Source organism: Nothobranchius furzeri, chromosome 12, assembly GCF_043380555.1.
Source record: "Nothobranchius furzeri strain GRZ-AD chromosome 12, NfurGRZ-RIMD1, whole genome shotgun sequence".
Lineage (NCBI taxonomy): Eukaryota > Metazoa > Chordata > Actinopteri > Cyprinodontiformes > Nothobranchiidae > Nothobranchius > Nothobranchius furzeri.
The window spans coordinates 13,522,089-13,547,742 of NC_091752.1; the positions used below are offsets into that span (position 1 = coordinate 13,522,089).

General features: G+C 45.4%; 1 protein-coding gene across 4 annotated transcripts in view; it reads right to left on the reverse strand.

Moving 5' to 3' along the window:
• Nucleotides 1–25,654, reverse strand: part of dntt (deoxynucleotidyltransferase, terminal) — a 166,896-nt gene that overhangs the window by 123,104 nt on the left and 18,138 nt on the right. For 3 of the 4 annotated variants that reach the window (XR_011515661.1, XM_054738481.2, XM_054738480.2), the window contains exon 4: nt 9,011–9,181. The exons of the other annotated variant lie outside the window; for it this stretch is intronic. Coding sequence is in view for 2 of the 3 variants with exons in the window: in XM_054738481.2 (XP_054594456.1) it covers nt 9,011–9,181 (171 nt within the window). In the remaining variant the exon portion in view is untranslated. The remainder of the gene's footprint in view (nt 1–9,010; nt 9,182–25,654) is intronic. 4 annotated transcript variants of the gene reach the window in all.

A 25,654-nucleotide genomic window follows, 5' to 3' on the forward strand; every position in this document is an offset into this window, starting at 1 on the left:
CTCTGCACAACTTGCGTGGATGGTTTTATTAAGTGATAGTTTGTTAAACCATACAGCCAGACTTATTCTACAGCCTAAACACCACAGTTTTCTAAGACAATTAGGTTTTGCTACATCCATCATTTCATTCATCGTCTCAGTTGTCTTGTTTCAACCATCATGCAGCATTTGTTCCGTGTCATCATCAGCAAGGCCGGATTATAATATGGGCCAACTGGGCACAGGCCCAGGGGCCCACAGCCACAAGGGGGCCCACGCAAGCAGCAGTCTTTTTTTTTTTTGTGCAGCAGTCTTAACGTTGGAGAAAAATGTTTACAAGTAATTAAAATTGTGCCCACATTTTCTAAGTTAACACACATTTCTTTTAACAACGGTCTTTACTGCCTGCTTCAGCCCCCCCCCCCCCCCCCCCCGCGCAGTGGCCGCAAAGTCACTGATGCGCCTGCAGCCTCTCAGAGTTGCTTGCTCTAAACATTGAAAGAATCATTTCATTTTCTGTTCCTCACTCCTGATTACCTTCAGTGCCATCTATTTGTTGCAACCACCAAAAACTAACTTGTTTTTATTGGACTACTTTTCTGTGCTGTCTCTTATCTTCCTGCATCTCCTCTCAATCCTAAAGAAAAACTGCTACCTGCCTTCATATTGTCACACCCTGTCCTGTCTCCCCGTTTGGTTCAGCCTTGTGTCTCGTTAATTACTCCCACCTGCCTCTCGTTCTCCCAATCACCTTAGCTCCCAACCCTCCTGTATTTAAATCCCGTCTGTTCTGTGTCCTGTGCCGTTTCATTGTTCCAGTGTCAGCGTGCTTAATAAACCTATGTTAATCTTTCCTACTTGCCTGCCTGTTTGTCTCACCCGCGTTGGATCCTCACCTTGTCTCCGCTTCGTCCACCGGCGCGTATGACAGAATGAAACGGCCCAGTAACAGATCCAGCGGGGAGATTCTCCCCTGGGGGTGTCTACTCCAATTCCTCTCCGCTGACCACCGGCCGGCTTCTCCTTCTCCTTCTCTAGCTCCAGCACCGCCTCGCCACAGACGACGGCACCGACCTTCAGCCTCTGCGATCCTCGCCGCCCTTCCGGAACCGGATGGGAGTTTGGACCGGGAGACGCTCCCGAATCGCTCCAGTTTTGTTGGAATGAGCCTGGCTGTCTGTTCCCCCGGAGTTGGTCCACGGCGTGGGGAGAAACGCCAAGCTCCACCGCAATCCGGTGTCACGGGACTGAGCTGTGAGTTCGCAGCTGCCCCTGCCCGGCGCAGCAGTTTGGACACGCCCCTGGCCAGAAAAGCAGTTCCGTCTCCGAACCAATCGCCGCCTCCGTCATCTACAGGGGGAGGAGCGTTGGCCGCAGCCCAGCTGACCGAGATTGTCAGTCTCCCGGCGGAGCTTGGCCGGTTCCGCCAGCGCATCAACACCCAGGAATCCCGCCTGGATGCTCTATCCTCCTCTCATCCAGCGGAGCTTGCCAGTCTCCGGGCTGAGCTGGCCCAGATCCATCGGGCCCTCAGCCTCTGGGAGCTTCAGCTGGACGGTTTGTCCTCCCTGCTCTCTCCGTTCCCAGCACCTCCGGTTCACACGCAGCCTGTCCGGGCAGCCCCTCCCACAGCTGCTCCACCTCCACTCCAGACGTCAATGGATCCGGTCCAGAAGCAGACGGGTCGGGCCCAGAAGCAGACAGTTCGGGCCCAGAAGCAGACGGTTCAGGCCCAGAAACTGACAGTACCGGCCCAGAAGCAGACGGTACCGGCCCAGAAGCAGACGGAACCGGCCCAGAAGCAGACGGTACCGGCCCAGAAGCAGACGGTTCCGGTTCCGGTCCAAAAGTCGGCGGTCCAAAAGTCGGCGGTCCAGAAGTCGACGGTCCAGAAGTCGAAGGACCAGAAGCCGACTCACCCGGACCAGAAGCCGATGCCCCCAGACCAGAAGCAGACGGTTCCGGTCCAGAGGCCGGCGGTCCAGAGGTCGACGGTCCAGAAGTTGAAGGACCAGAAGTCGAAGGACCAGAAGTCGACGCCCCCAGACCAGAAGCCGACGCCCCCGGACCAGAAGTCGATGGTGGTCGACGCCCGGTCCTGTCCTATGGTCGACGCCCCTTCCAGTTCTGAAGTCGACACCTCCTCGTGTTCTGAAGTCGACGCCTCCTCGTGTTCTGAAGTCGACGCCTCCTTGTGTTCTGAAGTCGACGCCTCCTCGTATTCTGAAGTCGACATCCCCTCGTGTTCTGAAGTCTACACCTCCTCGTGTTCTGAAGTCAACCCCTCTTCCTGTCCAGGGGTCGACGCCTCTTCCTGGCCAGGGGTCGACACCTCATCAGAAGTCGACGCCTCATCAGAAGTCGACGCGTCATCTGATGTCGACGCCTCATCTGATGCCGACGCTCTTTCTACTCCAGAGGTCGACGCCTCGTATGATGTCGACGCTCTCTCTACTCCAGAGGTTGACGCCTCGTCTGATGTCGACGCTTTCTCTACTCCAGAGGTCGACGCCTCATCTGATGTCAACGCTCTCTCTACTCCAGAGGTCGACGCCGCGTCTGATGTCGACGCTCACTCTACTCCAGAGGTCGACACCTCGTCTGATGTCGATGCTCTCTCTACTCCAGAGGTCGACGCCTCGTCTGACGTCGACGCCTCGTCTGACGTCGACACTCTCTCTACTCCAGAGGTCGACACCTCGTCTAATGTCGACGCCTCGTCTGATGTTGACGCTCTGTCTACTCGAGGCTCCCCTGCCCCAGGCGCAGGCCCCCGGACTCTGCTGGTCCCTGCCTCCTCTCCGTTGGTCCCTTGGTTCCTCTGGGCCCTCCCTTAGGGTCCCCCTCCTACCGCCCTGCTCCTTGTGCCTGTGGGAATCTGGGGTCTGCCCTTTTGGGGGGGGGGGGGGGGGGGGGTACTGTCACACCCTGTCCTGTCTCCCCGTTTGGTTCAGCCTTGTGTCTCGTTAATTACTCCCACCTGCCTCTCGTTCTCCCAATCACCTTAGCTCCCAACCCTCCTGTATTTAAACCCCGTCTGTTCTGTGTCCTGTGCCGTTTCATTGTTCCAGTGTCAGCGTGCTTAATAAACCTATGTTAATCTTTCCTACTTGCCTGCCTGTTTGTCTCACCTGTGTTGGATCCTCACCTTGTCTCCGCTTCGTCCACCGGCGCGTATGACACATATATTTTCACCTCATGAGTTAGCTTTGAACTGCAGTTAAAAAAGATCTACCGACCGCAAATATCGCGAAGTGCGCGCCGGCCGCACCGGTGAGGTGAAGTAACCGGAGGACAAAACAGATGATGCGCTCCGCTCCGCAGCAGCAAAACACATCAGGCACAAATATAAAAGGATATGAGCTGACATAAACGATTGCGTGTTAAATTTGTTTTTGAGTTGGCGACACTTTGAGAATGTTACTGTGGTCGTGCTCAGGAAGCATCTGTCTGGAGCGCGTCAACGATCAGAGCTCTGCGCCTCTCAGCTCTAAATAATCCCCGGACAGTCCACATGATTAATGTAATATAAATAGAACCATGATCGTTTTCAGGCTAAAAGTACAGTCCATCTTCCCTAATGTGTTTGTGGCCCTGCAGATTTTTCTAACTCAACCTGCACTTCTTATATGTACCTCTCAATGTTCATAACGGTACCGCACCATCAGCTACGTCAGCCCAGACAAGAGCAGAGAAAATAGAGACAGAATAGAGGATAATTCTGTCTGGATTTGGATGGAGATTACATTTTACAGCAGCCTGATCATCATTTGTACATGTAAACCATCACCTGTCTTCTAGTCCATGCTATCAGCATTATTTTAATTGGTGTGTGAGCGTTTGTGTGCGTGTGTTTGTGTGTGTGTGGGGGGTGGGGGGGTGGGGGGGGGGGTGACTCATGTCTAAACATGCTATGGGTTTCTATATATCTATGAGTCCATGACAGTTAAAAGTGAGTAAATCCACTAACTGTTATGTTAAATCCAAATTTCTGCCTCAGACAGACTGGATGCGTCATGCGTCTCCATATTGGAGAAGGGAACAAGTGCTGTTCAACCAAAGTTTCATAATCAGAGAACATTTTTCCAAGTGACAGATCCCTCCGAGAGACAGGGTTTCCAGACTGCTTCAGTGGGAGGAAATCTTACCGCATTGCTGTGGTTCTGTGCTGCGCTGCGAACCCCTTCACAGATCTTCATGTGGCAGTGGCAGCGTCCTGTCACAGTATCCCGATTGATCATGCGCCCTGGCTACTTGGCCAAGGGGATGTCCCTTTGGCTGACTGGTAAGCGCTCGTGACTCTCAGCCGGGAGTCTGGGGATCAAATCCCGCCCGGGCCCTCGTTTCTCCACCTTGCCACTGTCCACCATGTGCGCTGCGAGCTGCGCTGAGCACAGTGTCCAGAATAAAGCTCTGATGTTCTGATGGGAATCTTTTCTTGATTGATTTAGTTACCTCTGCGATGTGTGTAACAATTTAGATGTCAGCTCATCTGTGTTCGCATCAGTGTGCGACGGGGTAATTCTTTCATAACAACCATCATCCTTTAGTTTATCCATCAAATAAACATTCAAATGGAAATATCTGTAACCTGCCATTTAACTGTTTTGCCTGCTTGTAAAGATTGTTGCAAAGAGAAACAATTAAACTTGATTAACCCTAGAGCAGGGTCCAAAATTAACACTCGCCACTCGCCAAATGCAAGCAAATTGCTCCATTTGGCGAGTAAATTTTTGAGCTCTATCTGCCACATAGCGAGTAAATGTTTGCACCAAATTAGTAGGGCTGTAGCGAAGCCTCGATGACGTCGACGGCTCGATTCTAAAAATGTGTCGACGTCAGATCCGGTAGTCGACGCACCGCGCCCACTTGTTGCATCCCCAGGAGTTTGTAAATAGAGGTGGAATCTGCCTGTTTTTCCTCTAGTTCGCCCTCTTCTCCGCCTTCACTAACATATCCGCCAAATACCGAAGACCCAGAACAATGTCCGTCCGCTACTCGATTCCTTTCCTGTTTTGCCCGCCTTCGTCTCCCGGCAACGGACAACAACTTCCGGGGTCAGATGCGCTGCTTCGTCTCTATCGCAGATGTAGAACATCACCGGGAGCGTTTCTCCCTTCATAAAGGAGCTTCTTTCAGACATTAGGAGAGCTGTTTTTGTGGTAGCAGTCCCTCCTTCGTGCTGGTCTGTTTGCTGCTGGGTGTTTTTGGTTTATTTAAACTTGGTAACTTGAACTTAACATTGGTAAAGCTACTGATAGCATCTTCGCTAACAGCTTCTTGTGTTGGGATAAGCTGTTACGTTTTGGTTTAGATTTTATCTTTTTTGTGGTGCAGATCTCCCTTTTATTACATTTAGAGTGTTGTGGGTTTTCGGTTTAGTGTAAAATATCACCTTGAGTTTGATTTAACCACCCAGTTTAGAGTTTGGACCTTTGGAGATTCTTATTTTGGTCCAGAACCCAGTAATCTTTGCCCAGTGGGACATCCCTAGTTATTTGTACTTTTGTTTTAATTCCCCACAGGCAGAATTAGTTTTATTATTCCCAACCTGTGGATGAAAAGATTTATGTTTTTTTGTAGTTGTAAATAAACCTGATCATCATTTTAACTTTTAAATCCCGGGTTATTGTCCCTCCTCGCTGCGACCCCTCCACCGGCTCATGGAGGGGACCCTAAGTCACCACGACTCAGCAGCGATAAAAACCGTGTTTCTTTTAAAGAAAAAGGGGTTTCACCATACTCCTTCAGGAGAGAGTCGCCTCGCTCAGGCGAGAGACACTCTCCTTCTGGCCAAAAATCACCACGTAGTGCTCGCAAGGACTACAGTCCTGCCCCAAGGCCAAGGACTAATTCTGGGAGCCGATCTCCTGGAAAAATTCACGCCCTTGGTGCCGCACTTCTTGACCTGTTGAAAGATTCAACAGAACGTGAGTCGGTTCTGTGCATCTCTGCATTAGAACCTCCTCAACCTGCCTGTGGCTTAGTTGTGGAAGCAGGTCCTGCAGAGGCGGAGCCTGCCACAACGGTGTATTCACCGACACCTGAGGTCTCAGTGAGGCCTGGGGTGGTTGCTTCCGTCAGCGCTAGTCCTCTAGCACCCACAGAACCTGCAGCCGGACCTGGCCAACATAGATCACCGATCAAACTTCCACAAAGTGATCTTTGCAGTATCATCTGTAAAGGTTCTACTGATAAACCTCACATTCCGGTGACCCTGGAGGGGGTGCTGGACTGTGAGGGTGTCTTGGACTTGAGTTCAGATTTCACCATCATGTTCAGCTTTCTCTGGGAGCAGGTCCGCATGGCTGCAGCTGCACAGGGTCGTGTCTTAGGACTCACGCCCTGCGCTGTGGACATCCATCCGTACTCTTCAGGCCAAATGCCCTTGTCAAACGTGGTGTCCATCAATTTCACAGTGGGAGACTTGTTCGTGAGCCATCCAGTGTTTGTAACTAACGTTGAAGAGTTTCCTTTCGTGTTGGGAGGGGACCTGCTCCAACGCTTAAAGGCTGTCATTTCACTCGGTGATTGGACACTCCAAACTCGGTTGACTCAACCGACGCCTTTGGCGTCCCTTGAGCACCTCATTACCTTTTCAGGCGGTGTTAACCACAATGGCGCCGCCAGCCTGGTCGGTCAATCCAGTACCAGTAAGGTCAGTGACATCCAGAGAGTCTGCGTCGTCTCTGCATCAGGACCACTCCACCCTGTGGTGGGGAAACCACCTACCCTAGTGGGAGTGGGCAGATGCAGTGACACACCACCTGAGAATCCGCAACCTGCGGTGGGGACACCACCTGCCAAAGAGGGGACTGATGGTGGCGCTGATACTCCAGCTGAAGCCCAGTACCTTGAGGTGGGGACTCCACCTGCAGAAGGACAGTCTGATGACGTCACTGACACTACTGCACTACAGCAGGTGCTGGTGACCTCTAGCCCCAAGGTTGGAGTCTCACCTACCAAAGACGAGGTTGAATGGCACTCTGTACCACTGCTGATTGACCCCGATCTCTCTGACTGCACCTGCGTGTCGTCCAAGGGCCCTCCAGAGCGCTTACCTGCGCCGAACCCTCGCAAGGCCGCGCCAGTCTACAACTTAAACCGTCCTTGGTTTCCATTTGCAGCTTTGACAAAGTATGTGCTGTTAGTTGTGTGCATCGGTCTCATAACGACCGCAGTTGAGATTAATTTTAAGGAAAAAAAGGAATAAAAAACTTGAGACAAAATAAGTAACGAATACCACTGATCTGTGCTTTTTTTGATCTGGGTTTTTATTTTAATTGATTTGCTCGTGTGTAATTTGGTTATTGCTGCTGCAATAATAAGTTTGTTCCCAAATGAAAAGGTTCAACCATTCAGATCTTTAGATTAAGGAAAATTGGCACATTTACCATCACTTTTTCAGTAAATATCGAGTTTGGCCCACAACTTTGTCCCAGTTTTTTTATCTTGGCCCAGTGTGAAATTTAATTTCACACCCCAGCCTTACATCATACCAGACTATTGTTTAAGTTTGTTGTATAAATTACTGGTGCTAGTGGTTAGCATTAGCATAGCTGTTTTTGCTTTTTTCTATTTTTAGACATTTCCCAGTTAAAGTATATTTCTGGAGTTTTTCCCTTTCAGAAATTATGTATGATTTTTTTAGAAATCCGTAAAACTGATGTGACATATTGTAATTTATTTATTTTTTGTGCTAAGCACGCAGGGGCTTAGTCTTGCAGGGCTCCATGCAATAGGAAACTGAGCCCCGACCAGAACTAACCAATAGCGTTAGACTACCGCTTAGATGCTTCAGATTCAAGGAACACCTTAGCTGATGCAGAGCTGATGAACTTTTCACAGACAAGTCTAACATATAAATATAACATAACACAACATAACATGAGAATAATACTCGTAAAACAACGTGTTTTAGCTGTTTGTCACTACAGAAGCACATTTATAAACAGAAACATGACGTCGCCATCTTAAACAGAGCAACAGAGTTTTTGTGTGATACGCTTGTCAGCCACTAGATGGTGCCATCGGATAAGAGAAATACTCCGCAAAGAGACTTTAACCTGTAGATCCACAAAAAACTAAGCATATATTTCCCTCCCATTACATTTGGCTGTAATTTTGACGTACATTCTCTGATTCGCACCAATTTGAACGTGATAGATAATAATCCAGCCCCTGAAACAAATGTCTGCAAATTGTTGGTGAGCCTGGTCTAATTTTGCCACAGCGCCCCCTACAACTATTTCAGACTTTACCAAATTCACAGTCGCACCAAGCTTGACTTTTAAACTTGCTCCCCATAGGTTCCTCCAACCAGCTATTGCTCCATAAAGCAAGATCGGACCCACACCAAATGTTGTGTGCTTTGTTGTGGATCACAGTTTTACACATCAGGTTGGTAACTGTACCCCAACACCTCCTTCCCCAAAAAACAAAAAGCAGCTTTAACATCTGTTTAAAAACATGTCTTTTCACACAACTTTAAGCCCCGGTAGTGGTGACTAGTGATTGTTTTATAGAGGATCACTCATTACACCACCTACTGGTGACACACACAGCTTATAGGACACGAAGAGAGACTGAGCTGCAGACGACGTGGTGGTGCACATTGGCTTTATGACACATGGCCACTATCTGATGCCAACTAGCAGGCCCCTTTCTAAATCTCTTCAGGAATTTTCTAGTTTTTATTAATATTTTATGATTGCTACAGAAACCAGTCAACAGGTTAGTCCGACATACATCATCAATGAAGAGGCAACGATATCCTTTAACTAAATAAATGATTTAAGTAGCTCACATCTCAAAGAAAAGCTCCAGTCTAAATCATCCAAAGTTGAAGCCACTGCTGTTTCCTAAAAGCACCATTCCAGAGCCTGCAACCTTCTGATTACTGGACACCCTGCTCTACCTCCTGAGCTCCTGTTAAACTCTGAGCTTTTTCCTCCTGTCTGGCTGTACTCAAAGAAAAAGATTCACTAGTAGTTGGACTTGAGTCCTTTAGCATGCAGAAGGTGGGCCTCACCTCCATGACAGCTTTAGTGTGTTCACCCAGGCATGGTAGGTCCTGTGTTGCCCTCAGATGCTGCACCACCCTGGGGAGACTCTTCAGGACAGAAGCAGCCCTCCTGAAAGCTAGGCATGGCCCCTCCATTCCACTGAATTCATAATGTTCTGCCAGCACTTCAAACGCATCCTGATGAGAGAGAGTGGCAGACAGAAGGCAGCTGAAGGACTATTTAGGATGGGACGTTTTACTTCCTTTTGTAGGGTGGACCAGAACAGGAAACCTGCAGCTTTTCACTGAGAGAATGATGAGGGAACCCTACAAGAGAAAAGGTGAGTTAAAGGTGAACATTCACATGTGAGAAGCACTCATCCACAAAGCATAAGCAGACAGAGATAGTGGTGTGCACCCCGTCTGTGCTTCTGTACCTCTGACGGATCTGCTGCTTTTCTTTTGAATGACTGGGTAATGACACACAGCAGACAAGAGCCTGGCATTTTCCACTTGTTTGCATCAGACTGCCCCGGGGGGTGCAAGGCTACAGTCCAAACCCTGGATGGTTTCATGTCTATACTCAGGCTACATGAAGGCATTTTAGGTTTAGTGGAGCAATTTTACAGGGGGAAGAGGAAATAAAGTATGAAATGTCACCATGGTAACTTCTCATCAGAAGGACAACACTGTCTGCCTAACGGTCACAGGACCACTAAACCCGTAAACGTTTATCCAGCAAACAAGAAATTATTGTCTGCAAAACATCACCAGATATTAAAACGGCCACAAGAGAATTGCTTATTTGGACCAAATCAACTCAGCCTCTGGTCAGACCAATTATAGCCTTTTAATGAGGAAAAGCATCTGGGCAGGCACACACACACACACACATGCACGCAAACACACACACACACACATGCACGTAAACACACACACACACACACACACATGCACGCAAACACACACACACACACATGCACGTAAACACACACACACACACACACATGCACGCAAACACACACACACACACATGCACGTAAACACACACACACACACACACACACACACACACACACACACACACACACACACACGAGAATACCGGTATAAAAACTGTTTACAGCAACATGACTGACCCTAACTGTTCTGTCCCTTTTGAGTGAAACAGCAACTGTGTCATTTATCTTCTACTGGAAACCATTAAAACAGCTGGTAGAACCAGGTCAGAACCAAACAGCCTCATGCTGCACACAGAGATTCATGTGTTCATCTGCCTCTTGGAGATAGTTTTTGATGCTATCTGCACTGTAACTGCTCAGCCTTTTTTCTTTATTTGTCCATTTTTATGAGTGTATTTAGAGTTTGGTTGAAAATGCCGTGTTTTATTGAACTGATGTTCATTGTGCCACAGCTGATTAATCAGACAAAGGTTTCTTTAAGTAGACACAGGGTTTTAGTAAGAGAAATGTTTACATAGAAGTTTCTGCTTCTGGTCTGGAGCCTTCTTCATGGGCTGTCACCATGGTGTTTTATGTGTATTTGTATCTGAAAAGCACATCTGTATGAAATGTGCTAAATAAATAAAGCTGCCTTGTCTACATCAGAGCCAATGCCTTTTCTCACTTGTACTTTTTAAGGTTTTAATTGTTGACCCTTTCAAAAGAAAACATGGAACTTCTAATCATTCTTCGTGTCATTTATTTATTGACGCCTTGTCCATTCAAGGTGGCTGCCATAGCTACTCAAAATTAGCAGGTCACTTTAACTCCTAATGAGCTGAGACTTGGTTTCATAACAGATCAAAGTCCTACTTCATACATGCTGAGAGTGCCACGCTCTGATTTTGTTTCTTGTGAGTTTTGCAGTAACTGTTGGAGCTAATCCTGACTGTTGCAACACTACCTCATTAAACCCTTAAAATGGTATATAACTCAGTTTTTCTACATTTTGGTAACTAAAGAGTTGTCTGACAGCAAAGTACTGAAACAGGAAAAACTAGAATCTGGTGTAAAAGTTCATTTCTGTCAGTAATCCAGCCTAAAAGGTGAAACTAACCAATGAGACGGACTCATTCCAGGCTAATCCAGATGTTTCACCAGTAGCTGTTCTAACTGTCATGATTATGGTGTACAGCTGATGAAAACCCAACATTCAGGATCTCAGATAATCAGATTATTGTGAAAATTTTCAATATTCTAGACCAGCGGTTCTCAATAGGCGAGTTCTGGTACTAGGAAAAGACGGAGGAACAACTTGCGGTGAGTTTGGGAGTCGGAAACACTAATCAGAGGCTGGCGTCCAGTAATAGCGGGTGGGGATCCGAACATACGCAGCTTCCTTGTGTTGGTCATGATGACGAACTGACAAAATGTATGTGTCTTTTGATTTAATTGTTTTTTATTCAAACTAACAAGTAGAGCAACGGTGTAGCTCTTCTTTTCTATTTCTTAGTTCAATTAGCAGACTTCATGCTTCCAGGGTGCACTGCTGCCCTCTGCTGGTTCTTTCAGGTTACAGTCACAGTCCAAACGGTAACGTGGAGCTCGTATGTCCCTAAACAGCTACTGTATTTTAAGAAGGTAGATGACCATGGAGCCTCTTCCACAGTTTTTGTATTCAAAGTGTAAAATTTCAAGCTGAGAGGAATATTTAGAATTGATGTTGGTGAGAAATATTAGTGTAAAAGGACAAGTTTGTGAACTGGAAACAGGATTTGATGGTAAACAGGTAAAAATATCACACACTGTGATTTTACAGTCTTGTTGTGGTATCTGTTTCTGCTGTAGTCAGGTTTTCTGAAGCTAATCATTAGCCTGTAAGGTCCAGGATGGTGTCATTGTGCCATTTATGTCAGCCATGAGAAAAGCGGTAAAAGGACGTACGTCGGTAACATTTCACTTCAGCTGAAAGAGCAGCCTCCTCATGAAAACTAAAGCTTACTATGGTGATGAAAGCTGATCTAACCAAGGCCATGAACTTAGCACAGTGTGGTGTTAGCAGAACTACGCTTCAGCACATTTCTGCCTCCGCTTCCTTTCCTCCAACCAAGCTGCAGCGGGAGGTCACCGCTCCACCCTCGGTCCTGTGTGGATGAGCAGCCCCGGGTCATTGGGCAGCACACGTCAGTCCAGCTGACCCCAGACACGCTGACCCGTTTCCCGCAGTAAAAACTAAAAATAACACACAACCATTTCCATCATGCAACCCAAACAGCTCGGTTTTCCTCATAGAATGAGACAAATGAAGAATGAAAGCTTACTTGTTAGGTCATAGAGCATGGCGGGGTGTTCAGAGAGAGGTGCATGATGGTTCATGTGTTGGTCCAGGGTAAACTATGATATCAGCCAACATTAATAGATGATTTATCCCTGCAGATGTGGAATATTATATGGATTTTTATAGTTGCGGTTTCGTTTTAAACCTGTAGAATTCGTTTTCTGGTTATTCAACAGAGCTAGACTCAAGTCTGAACATGCTGTGGGTTTCTATATGTCTATGAGTCCATGACAGTTAAAAGTGAGTAAATCCACTAACTGTTATGTTAAATGGAAATTTCATTTTCTTTTATTTTTCAACTTCTAGATATTTTAGAATTTTGAAATATTTTTTTACACATTTTGTAACTGATTAAAGTTTTTTATACTTCAGTTTTATGATACTAACCTCTAACTCCTGTTGTGGTACGTTCACATATAGGTTTACTTACTAACAATGATCTTGGGTTTCTTCTTTTGTTTTATTTTGTTACTTCTTTTAAAGATACATTCAAATACAAACATATTTACATAACGTTGATTACCAGTGATTACTTTATTTCAAAATTTGATGATTTTCTTTGATTTAAACTTTAATTTTTGCCAGTTATGAGCTACTGGTTATTTAGCTCTTCCATTTTTGAAACATTTTTGCTCTAAAGCTTTAATTTCCCTTACATATATTATAGGTTTTTTTTTATTTTGTTCTTTTTGCAACGCTTTTCCAGTTCACGTAGTTTACTGCATCCACTCCTTTAAGCTGACCTCTTCACATAATCTCCACACACATAGCACATACAGGTACACATAGTACTAAGGTGTTTTTATTTATTCTGTTCCATGAGATGCCATCTGTGTGGGTCTACAGTCAAGTGCCCTGTGTGTGTGTGTGTTTTGATACTTTGCTGAGTTTTGCCAGATGTCCTCGCTTCCTGAGATAACATCACCGCCTCACCGCCTGAGTCTGCTGCTCTGGATTCTGGTTCTTCAGAAGTTCTGGACATCCTATGGTTTTCCTGCAATGGTTTCCTGGATTGCTACTGATTACTGGGATCTGGTCTATTTCTGCTCGTGGATCTGGTTTCCTTCTCATCGTGGTCTCTGCCTGCAGATTTCGCTAAGTGGGATTACTATTTCCTGATTGGGATATCTACTGACTATTTGTCTGAGTGGGGTTTGCTTTTCCTCACTCCTGATTAGGGTTGTCACCAGAGCCGGATTAATGCAAAGGCAAAGCAGGCATGTGCCTAGGGCCTGATTGGTTGGATGGGGCCCAGACAGAGGGACAAAATTAAAAATAAATAAATTAAAATATACAAATGTCCTATGACAGCATTTGTGGATATGACTCCTATCTACAATTTATTTCAATATTTATTAATTGACTAAAAATAGTGACAATGTTTATCTTAACCATAGACTGTTACATTAGCTACGTCACATTAACGCCAGGCCACGACTGTAGCCTACAACTTGGGTGCCACCCAATTGAGGACGTCAGAGAAGCGGTCAGAGTCAGCGCGGGACACAACAAAGCTAGCAGGTGTTTTGGAGTAGGCTAACTATCACGATGCTTTCGGGTGCGGCAAGACGTAAAAAGAAAAAATGAAGAGGAACAAAAGAAGAGACAGCGGGGGGCTTTACAGAAGTTTCTGTCGGGCTGCTCGGGCAGCCGTCCGACAGCTGTGAACCTGCTCGAGTCAGCAGAGCCAGAGGCTGAGCCCGAGCAAGACCCGGAGCAGACACGGTCCGATGATGCGGGAAATGCGACGGAAGACGCAGTGGCGCCATCGCCGTCAACATCAACGCTTTCACAGAAGGACGAACTGGAAGAACAGCAGCCAGACAGAAGTGAGCCCAATACAGTCTTACAGCAGCCTGCTGCAAGGGTCAGCAGAGGCTGTCAGCAGGAGCCTCTAGACCCAGAATGGGTATTAGCAAGCTACCCATCTGATCCTGCAAAGTGGTACCAAATTGATGACAGGATGCATGAGTACTTTGCACTAAACCATCCTTCTCAAAATATTGGATATTTCTCTGCATCACAGAGGAAATCTGGAGGCTTAAACTGAAGCTTAACCAAGGAACATTTCTTTAGACATGTTTCTGCTGTGACTGAGGCCTGTGAAGGCCTGTGAAGAGCATGGATACTGAGGTTCACCTCCAAGAAATAGCTCTCCAGATGAGGACTCTGGAAGCTGCCGCTTCCTCGAACCAGACGGCTGCCGACCGTCCTTCGCCCTCGACTTCGCCTCCCCATGCTTTGTCCCGAGGCGCCTTGTCTCCACTGGCTGCCAATCCGTTACCGCCCGCTTTTGATGTCTCAAAGTGTGTCTCCCTCCTTCCTCCCTTCCGAGAGACTGAAGTGGATGGCTATTTCTTTTCTTTCAAGCGGATTGCGGTGACCCTTCAGTGGCCTTGTGAGGTTTGGTCTCTACTTTTGCAGTGCAGGCTCTCAGGTAAGGCCCTCCAGGTAATTTCGGCTCTGTCTCTAATGGACAGTTCAAATTATGAGTGTAAAAGCGGCTGTACTAAATGCTTATGAGCTCGTTCCTGAGGCCCACCGTCAGCGCTTTCACTCAGAAAAACCTCGGCCTCACCAGACGTTTGTTGAATATGCTCATGCTAAATCGGTCCTTTTTGAGAAGTGGTGTTCTGCTTCAGGGGTAAACTCATTGGGTGACTTGAAAGAATTACTTATGATAGAGGAGTTTAAAAGACATGTACCGGAGAGACTCGTTTTGTACCTAAATGAACAGAAGGTCTCAAATGTTTCTGCTGCTGCTCTATTAGCCGACGAGTTTGCTTTAACTCATCTGTCCTGGGAGTCAAGAGCTGACCCCGTTCGACGTAGGAGACCCTCTGATACTCCTGAGTATGATGTCCCACCTGAGTGTTTCTATTGTCACGAGAGAGGTCATTTAATTCGTGATTGCTTTCGTCTCCAGCAGAAAAACCGGAGGAGTAGAAATCCCCCTCCGATGAAGCCCGTGGCTGCTTGTGCTGTTATCTCAAACAGGTTGGATAAATGTGAAACCCCTCTCTCAAGTTTTAATCCATTTTTGTCAGCTGGGATGGTGTCTCTGTTAGGCATCAAGACTAACCATGAGGTGGTAATTTTAAGAGATACCGGAGCTTCTCAAACCCTGATAAAACGGATTGTTGCGGGGCATTGGCATGGGTTCGGTTCCAGCGGAGGTTCATCATATTCACCTCACTTGTCCTTTGATTACTGGTGACCTATGGGTAGCCATTTTAGATGAGTTGCCAACCCAAGGAGTAGACCTGATTTTGGGAAACGACGCTGCGGGTGGACTAGTGTTACACCCTCCTGAGCTCATCTCTTCTCCTGAGAGCTGTGCCGGATCAGAATTGTTGCCGCCTTGTGTCCTAACCCGTGCTCAGCTAAATAAAAATCCCGAAATCTCACTTAGGGACTCTGTGCCATTTCCACTATTAACTAATGATGTTGCAGAGACAGAACCGGCTGTAAAAACGCCTGATCTGGCCTCTAGAGGTCCTCAAGTGGATTTACCTGGTTCTTGTAAATCGTTAGCTGATGCTCAGAAAACAGACCACCGTCTGTCATGTCGTTTTGCTCTAGGTGGCGTTGCTCCTACGTCCGATAAAATTCAGGAAATGGTGTCCTGTCCGCCTCCCACATCTCATCATGAGCTCCGGCGATTTCTAGAGATGGCTGGGTTCTATAGATGTTTTTGCCGTAATTTCTCAGTGATAGCTCAGCCCCTTACTGATATGCTCAGTACTCGTGTCCCTTTCTCTTGGACCCCGGAATGCCAAAGCGCTTTTGTGTCTCTGCAAAAATTACTCTGTTGTGCTCCTGTTTTAGCTGCTCAGATCTCACCCGGACTTTCAAGTTGGAGGTTGACACCAGCCAAGCAGGGGCTGGAGCTGTCCTCATCCAGGAGGATGACACCGGGCTTGACCACCCCGTATGCTACTTCTCTCGGAAGTTCAACCAAGCTCAACAACATTATTCGACCATCGAAAAAGAAACTATTGCACTCATCTGGGCTCTACAACATTTTCATGTATATGTTGGAAAAAGTTAATTTACAACTCTCATCTTTACAGACCACAACCCTCTCGTCCTTCTCTCCCGGATGCATAACCATAACCAGCGGCTGATGCGGTGGACCCTCCTCCAGGAATTCAATCTGGAGATTCGACACAAGAAAGGCTCGGACAAGCTCATTGCGGACGCTCTATCACGCAGCTTTGATCATGGGGCTCCCTTGTAGTTTTTTTTTTTTCAGATGTCGGATCCAATACAAGGCTAGTGTTGTCTGTGCAAGCAGACATCTCGGGAACGCTGGGGATCAGCGCCGCGAGATATTTCATGTTTAATCTGCCCGCCTTCTGTGATCCAGGGTTAGTTAGGTTTTCTTGTGTAAGTAGATAGCGGGAGACCTCATGTTAGAATAAATTTTCTATTTATTCTCTTGGAGGGGGGGGGGGGGGGGGTAATACTATTCTCTTCTCCTCGGTTGCATCTTTGGTAAAAACTTGTTTTCGCTCGCTAGTCATCGGTTTGCACTCTCTCGGATTTCGGATTTTGGATTTATAGGATTTGACTATTTGGCCTTGCAGACTTTGGAACTTCCTGCTTATCAGGAAAGCTCCTCTCATTCTCGGTTGTTTATCCCCATCCCCTTCTGGGTTGGCGTTTTTTGTTATCCCCTTTTGTATATAGATATTGATAACCTCCTTTGTAAATATTCCTCTTTGTAATAAAATTCTTGTTTTTAAGCGACGCTGCGCTTTGTTATTACTTATCCCTCACACCAATTTTATTATTTCCCCTACCTCATCTCTCCTAAAGAGCCGGGGACGTAATAGTGTATACATGTTAAACTCAAGGGAGTTGGTGAAATCATGAAAATTAAATCTGCCATATTTGAACATGCACCCTGAACAAGTAAAACAAAGCATGAATATTTTAGGTAAAATCTGTTGGTTTTTGTGCCAACCAATCTCACCATTGGTAATGATGATGATGATGAACAGGAGGAAGATGACATTGAAGATCCTCAAATAAAAAATATTCTAAATTATAATGTATATTTGATCAGAAATAGTAACTGTAAAGAGTCATAATGTCCTGATTTAGGAGCGACTCCAGTTGGATCTGCTGCATCTCCCTGGCGGTAAGGCATTTCCTGTTTCCTGTTTTTAGTGTTGCACTACGTGTAGCTGTTTGGTGTTTGTGGCTTGCTAAAGCTGTTTTATTTTCTCTGTACTAGAATATCTCTGAGTTATTGTAGCACATAAGCACGCTAAAACACACATTTTCTGTTGCTCCACCTAGCTTTTAGGGAACCATTTGAGTTCGCATGCAGTTTATTTGGTGTTGAACAGTTTGCTCGTCCAGTTAGCTTAGCCTCAGCACGGCTATGGCTACTTCTGTCTCTGCTTCTCTGTCTCCTATCTCTTGCTCTCTGTGTCAGATGTTTAGTTACTCCTCTGCCTACTTTAGTGATAATGGTATGTGTAATAAATGTAGCATTTTTGTAGCTTTGGAGGCGAGGGTGTCGGAATTGGAGGCCTGGCTCCGCGCTGTTGAATAGCCCGTAAACAGCCATAGCTACTTAGCTAGCGTGGGGCTAACTAGCTCAGAACCACCCCGTAGAGGTCCTCCAGCAGAACCCGAGCAGCTGGGACCTCAGGCCGGCTGGGTGATTGTATGCAGGAAGCAACTCAGCCAGTGGGCCACCACCATCTCGTCCATGTTTCTAACAGATTTTCCCCACTCAGTGACGCACCCACTGACAAGCCGACTCTGATCATTGGCAGCTCCATAGTCAGAAACCTGGCATTAGAGACTCCAGCAACCATAGTTAAATGTTTACCTGGGGCCATAGCAGGCAATAAATCTTACCTGAAACTGCTGGCTAAGGATAAGCGTAAATACAGTAAGATTGTTATTCATGCTGGCGGTAACGACACCCGGTTACGCCAATCGGAAGTCACTAAAATTAATGTTGCTTCGGTGTGTAAGTTTGCCAAAACAATGTCAGACTCCGTAATTTTCTCTTGCCCCCTGCCTGATCGGACCAGTGACGACATGTTTAGCCGCATGCTGTCCTTCAACCGCTGGTTGTCTAGGTGGTGTCCTGAAAACATGGGCTACATTGATAATTGGAAAACTTTTCGGGCAAAACCTGGTCTGATGCGGAGAGACGGCATCCATCCCTCTTTGGATGGGGCAGCTCTTCTTTCTAGGAACATGGCCAGTTTTATTAGTCCTCCATGACAACCCAGGGTCCAGACCAGGAAGCAGAGTCATAGTTTAACCCACCCCTCTGCAGCTTCTGTACTGTTACCCACCCACTACCCCATAGAGACAGTGTCCTGCCCACGGCCAAAATCACACAGATTAAATATCAGGCTTAATAAAGCAAATCATGGAAATCTCATAAATATTAGAACAAATTCAAATGAGCAGAAAACTAGAAAAATTAAATGAGAACATTAGGTATATTTTTTCTAAGACTTTGTTAGTTAATGACTTGATTTGTGATAATCAGATTTCTTTGCTCTCTCTCACAGAATCCTGGCTGCAGCAAGAGGACTATGTTAGTTTAAATGAGTCGACTCCTTCAAATTATTTAAGTCATCATATTGCTCAAAGTACAGCGCAAGGAGGAGGAGTAGCAACCATTTTTCATTCGGATTTATTAATCAATCCCTTACCAAGTAATAACTACAGTTCATTTGAACATCTTATTCTTAGTTTTCCTAATCCAGATTGCAAGACTGTAAAACCACTCCTGTTTGTAGTTTAATATTGTCCACCAGGCCCTTACTCAGAGTTTTTGGATCAGATCTCTGATTTTTTATCTGATTTGGTGCTTAATACTGATAAGGTCATTGTAGTGGGGGATTTTAACATTCATGTGGACATTTAAAATTATAGTCTCAATGTAGCCTTTAGTAATGTCTTCGACTCAATTGGTTTTACCCAAAGAATACATAGCTCCACCCACTCCTGCCATCATACATTATGCCATAAGTCAGCACGAGGTCTAGAGTGTGAGGAAATAACAATCTTTCCACATAATCCAGTCCTCGCGGACCACTTTCTGATAACCTTTGAGTTTTTTATAACTGAGTTCTCGAGACAAGAAGGTAAATTTTACTATAGTGGGTCTATCTGACAACGCTGTTGCATCTTTTAAATCAACTGTTCCATTCATACTGTCCTCAGCATCTCAGAGGAATGTAACAGGGGGCAATATTTTCAGTTCTAGCCCCTCACAAATTGATGCCTTAGTTCATAATGTTACTTCCTCTTTACGTGTGGCATTAGATGATGTTGTCCCTTTAAAAAAGAAGGTAATCATGGACAGGAAGTTGGCTCCCTGGTTTAATTCTCATTTACAAGCTTTAATACAAAACTCTAGAAAATTGGAGAGAACATGGCGCTCTACGCACCAGGAGTAGTCCTACTTATCCTGGGAAAATAGTCTTGTGCTTTAAAAAAAATAAGCTTCAACAAACTAGAACTGCTTGTTTCTCAGCGTTAATTGAGGAGAATAAAAATAATCCTAAGTTTCTTTTCAGTACAGTTGCCAAATTTACACAGAATCATAGCTCTGAACCATCTATTCCCTTAGCCCTCAGCAGCAACAACGTTATGGGATTTTTTTTACAAGTAAAATTAATTCTATTTAAAACTAAATCTTTAGCATTCTCCCTAATGCAATTTCTTCATCCTCAGTAAGTGAGGCAGCATCAGAGGTAACTGTAGAACCTCATCTGTGTTTGGACCGTTTTGATCCAGTTGAGCTTTCAGAGTTATCAAAAATATTGGCTTCATCTAAACCTTCAACTTGCATTTTAGATCCAATCCCAACCAAATTATTTAAAGATGCATTTCCTTTGGTTACTGCCCCCATTCTAGATATAATTAATCTATCCTTAGTAAATGGATATGTACCACATGATTTTAAGGTTGCTGTAATCAACCCTTCACTTAAGAAGCCTTCTCTGGATCCAGATGACCCAATGAATTATAGACCAATATCTAACCTTCCATTTTTAACCAAAGTCCTGGAGAAAATAGTGGCCATCCACGTATGTGAGCATTTAAACACTAATGATCTGTTTGATGAATTTCAGTCTGGTTTTAGAGAGTATCACAGCACTGAAACTGCATTAGTGAGAGTTACAAATGATATTCTCATGGCCTCAGATAAGAATCTTGTGTCTGTTCTAGTCTTGTTAGATCTCAGTGCTGCCTTTGACACAGTTGATCACAAAGCTCTTTTAGAAAGGCTTGAACATGTTGTAGGGATCAAAGGAACAGTGCAAGGCCGGTTTAAATCCTACCTGTCTCAGACTGCAGGTCTACTGGTGGTTCGCAGAATATCTAAAATTAGGATGGGAGGCAGATCTTTTAGCTATCAGGCTCCTCTCTTGTGGAACCAGCTCCCAGCTTTAGTCCGTGAGACAGACACCTTGTCTACTTTTAGGACTAGGCTTAAAACACTTTTATTTGATAGGGTCTATGGTTAAAATCTGATGTTAGCCTTGATCTGGACAAGTGGGGGAGTAGAGGGAGGTGGAGTGTACAGTCGGTAAAGACGACTCTCCCTTGCCCTGCCTCCAACATGCCTCCATCTAAAAAGGCTAAGTTATCCTGAGTTATCTCTGTAGTTATGCTGCTTAGATTGCTGGAGGATACACTGACCACTTTTCACACTCTACTACTTTCTTCTACAATCTACTCTTTAACTCTATTATTTTCTGCTATTTCAGCTGCTAACTTTATTTTTCCTCTAAGTGTTTTTCTCCACAGAAGAAGCTACAATGATGTTCTGCTGAGCAGTGGTGGCCTCATGGAGGGGGCCATCGTCTAGCACACTGCTGCTAACCACTTAAACATTCTCCCTCTACTGATAATATATTTTTGCTTTCCTTGACATTGAATGTGCTACTACTAGTTTACCCATTTAATTATAGATTCACTAGGATAAATACAATAAAGTTTATCTCTTGCCAAATAGAATATTTACTAAGAAATCACAATGTAACCATAGACACATTGCTGTGTGTGTGTGTGTGTGTGTGTGTGTGTGTGTGTGTGTGTGTGTGTGTGTGTGTGTGTGTGTGTGTGTGTGTGTGTGTGCGCGCGCACACGCGCTCTGTCTTCTCCATCCCCAGTGAGTCGTGGTGGATGGCTGCTTATACTTAGCCGGGATCCTCTGGAGGTTTCTTCCTGTTAAAAGGGAGTTTTCCTCGCCACTGTTGCTAAATGCTTGCTTAGTATGAGTATTGCTGTAAAGTCACCGACACCAGTCAGTGACTTGATGCAATTTGCTGGGTTCCTTATATAGGAAACTTTTTTTTTCTGATTGGCTTAATGAACTGACCTGGATTGGAATGTTTATTGTGTGAAGTGCCTTGAGATGACTCTTGTCGTGATTGGCGCTATATAAATAAAATAAAATTGAATTGAATTATAATTGTCTGTTATTCAAATGACCTAGTTCTCCCCCACCTCAAGACCCTCACAGCCCCCCTCCTGGACCCCCTGTAGTTTGCCTACAGAGCAAACAGGTCTGTAGATGATGCAATCAACATGGCTTTACAATTCATCCTGCAGCATCTGGACTCCCCAGGTAGCTACACCAGGATATTGTTCGTGGACTTCAGCTCTGCATTCAACACAATCCTGCCAGACCTCCTCCAAGACAAAATGTCCCAGATGAATGTGCCTGACCCCATCTGCAGGTGGATCACTGACTTCCTGACAGACAGGAAACAACAAGTCAGGCTGGGGAAGAATGTCTCGGACCAACGGACCATCAGCACCGGCTCACCACAGGGCTGTGTTCTTTCCCCTCTGCTCTTCTCCCTATACACCAACAGCTGCAACTCCAAGCATGAGTCTGTCAAACTAATTAAGTTTGCTGACGACACCACCATCATCGGACTCATCTCTAATGGGGATGAGTCCGCTTACAGAATGGAGGCTGAACGTCTGGTGTCCTGGTGCAGCCACAACAACCTGGTGCTAAACACCCAGAAGACAGCGGAGGTTGTTGTGGACTTTAGGAAACACACACACCCCATCCCCCCCTTAAACCTGTCTGACACTCCCATCACGATGGTGGACTCATGTCGCTTCCTGGGCACCACCATCACCCAGGACCTCAAATGGGAGCCCACCATCACCACCATCAGAAAAAAGGCCCAGCAGAGGATGTACTTCCTGAGGCAGTTGAAGAAATTCAACCTATCACCACAGTCGATGAGGCAGTTCTACACCGCTATCATCGAGTCCATCCTCACCTCCTCCATCACCGTGTGGTACGCTGGAGCCACCACCAGGGACAATAAGAGGCTGCAGCGTGTCGTGCGCTCTGCAGAGAAGGTCATTGGCTGCAAACTCCCCTCCATTCAAGATATGTAGGACATTGAGGCGTGCAGGTCGGATAATAGCTGACTCGTGTCACTCTGGACACAGTCTCTTCGACTCACTCCCATCTGGCAGAAGGCTCAGATCTATTCAGACCAGAACCTCTCGCCACAAAAACAGTTTCTTCCCCTCTGCAGTTGGACTTTTGAATGAAAATCCTAGAGCAGCCCACTCAAGTTGATTGGTCCCAGTCACGTGACCCAATGCTGTGCTTGAAACATTCAGCAAACACTCAGATTAGCACCTACACGGTGTTTATATGTTCCTTTTTGAGTCTTAAACAACGTTTGCTCCTGTAAGCTCATTGTTATCTCTGTTATCTCTGGAATGTGGTGTCCTGGGAGATGAGGAGCCTGTATGTCTGTAACTTGAGAAGGCCCGCCTTCTCTGTCCTGTTTGTCAATAGACCCTTTTACTGTTTGTAAACAATATGACGTCAGCGAGAATGCGCGCGCAGCTTGGCAACAGAGAATGGCGTTGTTTCAGGCTTTATCAAGCTACGCTGTGGGGTTATCACCGGCAAATCTTGAATGTTATATTATTAAACTCACTTTAACGGATGGCAACAGACTCCCGGATCCCTGTGGCATTACGGAATGGGTGGAAGATGTAGGTGCGTGGCCAGATATCCAGTGGCCCCATATATATGCATTTTTAGTGGAGAGGCCCAGTAAGTACACACGTGAGAAGCTACGGGCATACAAATCGTTAGATGCATACAACTATGTTGTTTGTGTGTTGGGTATTTTATAATTGTATCTTTTTGAGGCCTAAAAGCTGCCCAATTTGTGTTATTAACACTTCATGAATCTCTGTGTTTGCCAACTGTGGCTGTTCATGAAAGGTTGAGCAGAGTAGCTAGTTTGCAGTCAAGGATGTTGATTCCAGCTGAAACCTCTGTACCTCTGTAACCTGAGAAGGCCCCACCTTCTCCATCCTTTGCTAAATAAAACCCCTGGCTAACTGAGAATACATGGGAGTGACGTGGGGAAGTCTCGGGGAGGCTTCCTCTGCGTTGACTCTCCATTGGTTTGGGTTCTCAGGGTAGAACGTCTCCCTCGTTGTCATGAGTGTTTATTTCAGGTTCCAGGGTTATGGAGATTAAATATTACCTAACATTTAATTACCTAACATCTTGGTGGAGAATGCGGGTATGCAGAGCTGGTGAGCTGAAGGCTTTGTCCGGAGCAGAGTGGGGGCTGGGATTTCTGCAGCCAGCTTCTCACATGTTGATTCGCGCTCACGGAAATTACAAATAATCTACTCTCTCTCTCTGTGTCGTCCTTTAAGGTAATATGGGATAAATGAAAAATTACCTATCACTGTGGCCACGTACAGAAAGTAAAATATCACGACATAGACTCTTGAGTTTTGCGTCTTGAAGGCAGAAGTCCTTCCTAGCCAAAGACAAGGACACAAGACTGCCATGTACGAGGCTTGGGTCATAGTAAACAAACCAGAGATCTGCGTCTTCACAGCCAACTGTACCTGCCTGGCAGGGTGAGTATAGCATAGGTTTCTTTTTTTAGCGTGCTCAGAGTACAATCGTGTTAATTTTAGAGAAATACAGTTTATACTAAAATGCAGTGGGAAAATACAGATGAATTAGAATGAAATGTTAATTTGAAGCATGAAATAAAGCGTATAAATTTGTTTAATTCTGTCATTTTGATGTTCCAGACTTGGGTCATGCTGCAGCCACGCAGTAGCAATTTTATTCAAAGTTGAGCTTTGTGTTAGGATGGGAAAAACAGAAAAGGCTGCAGTTACATCTCAGGCATGTGCATGGAAAGACCTGAGCAGGAAAAATGTAGAACCAGCTCCACTGAATAGAACACACGTTAACCAGCTTTCTGGTGTAATCCTAGTACATAATTACCTTACCTGATATAAAATGGGCGCTACAAACTCGAGCATTTCGGATCGTGTTTTCAGTCCAGTTTTCATCAACCCTTTTGATGGCCTGCAGCCACAGATGCCTCCAATTATGTTGAAATGGATGTGCTTCCTTCGGAATTCTGTAAAGTTTCAGTCCACTGCTTGAAGAGAAGCGATTCTGGCATCCATACACGCAACAGCCCGACATTTTTATGTGCTCAGAACTTCAAAACAAAGGGTTTAAAACGCCGTTTTAGTATCGAGTGTGAATGAGGAAGCATTCACTCTCGTTGCCAGGCTGCGCGCGCAACTTTTGATGACGTAGGTAGTAAAAGGGTCCATAAAACCCCTGGGAAACTGAGGAGTGGGAGAGAGACGTGGGGGCAGCTCCGGGGGGTGGTGGGGTTGGGGGGTTATCCCTGCGTCTTCTCTCCACTGTTTGGCACTCAGTGTAAAATTAAATCCTCTTTGTGTATGTGTGTTTATTTCAGGTTAAAGGTTCATGGACAAATTGAATAACCAATCTAATTCCTCTGCGTGTGTCTTCCTTTAAGGTAATATGGGATAAATGAAAAATTACCTATCACACGGGGTAGATAGCTGCTTCTCTAATTCTTGCCACTTTTTACATCAATAATTTTATCATGAGTGTTTTATTAGTTCTTATATTTGCTTATCTCTTAATTAATTTTTTTTCCTATCTTACCTTCTGCACCAAAATACCGTAGCAATTTCCTAATGTTGTGACTTGACACACATGGCAATAAAAACTTCAGAATCAGAAAATTTATGCTTATTTAACTTCTTCATGTGCTTTAATTTTGGTTCTTTTACCAGAACAGTGCCAATGTCCATATTTGATCACTTGTTTTCTCAGATTTTCTGCGTGAAAATAAATATTGTTGAAAAATCAGAAATACACTTTGGTTATGGATTACAATAACACTCTGGGGTCAAAATTAAAATACTTCAATGAGTGCCCTATAAAGGGTAGAGGAAGTGATAGAGATAAGGAGACGCAGTCACACCACCACGAACAGACAACGGCATTTACACGTTGGATCACACACGGGACTGTTATCAGCAAGAAGG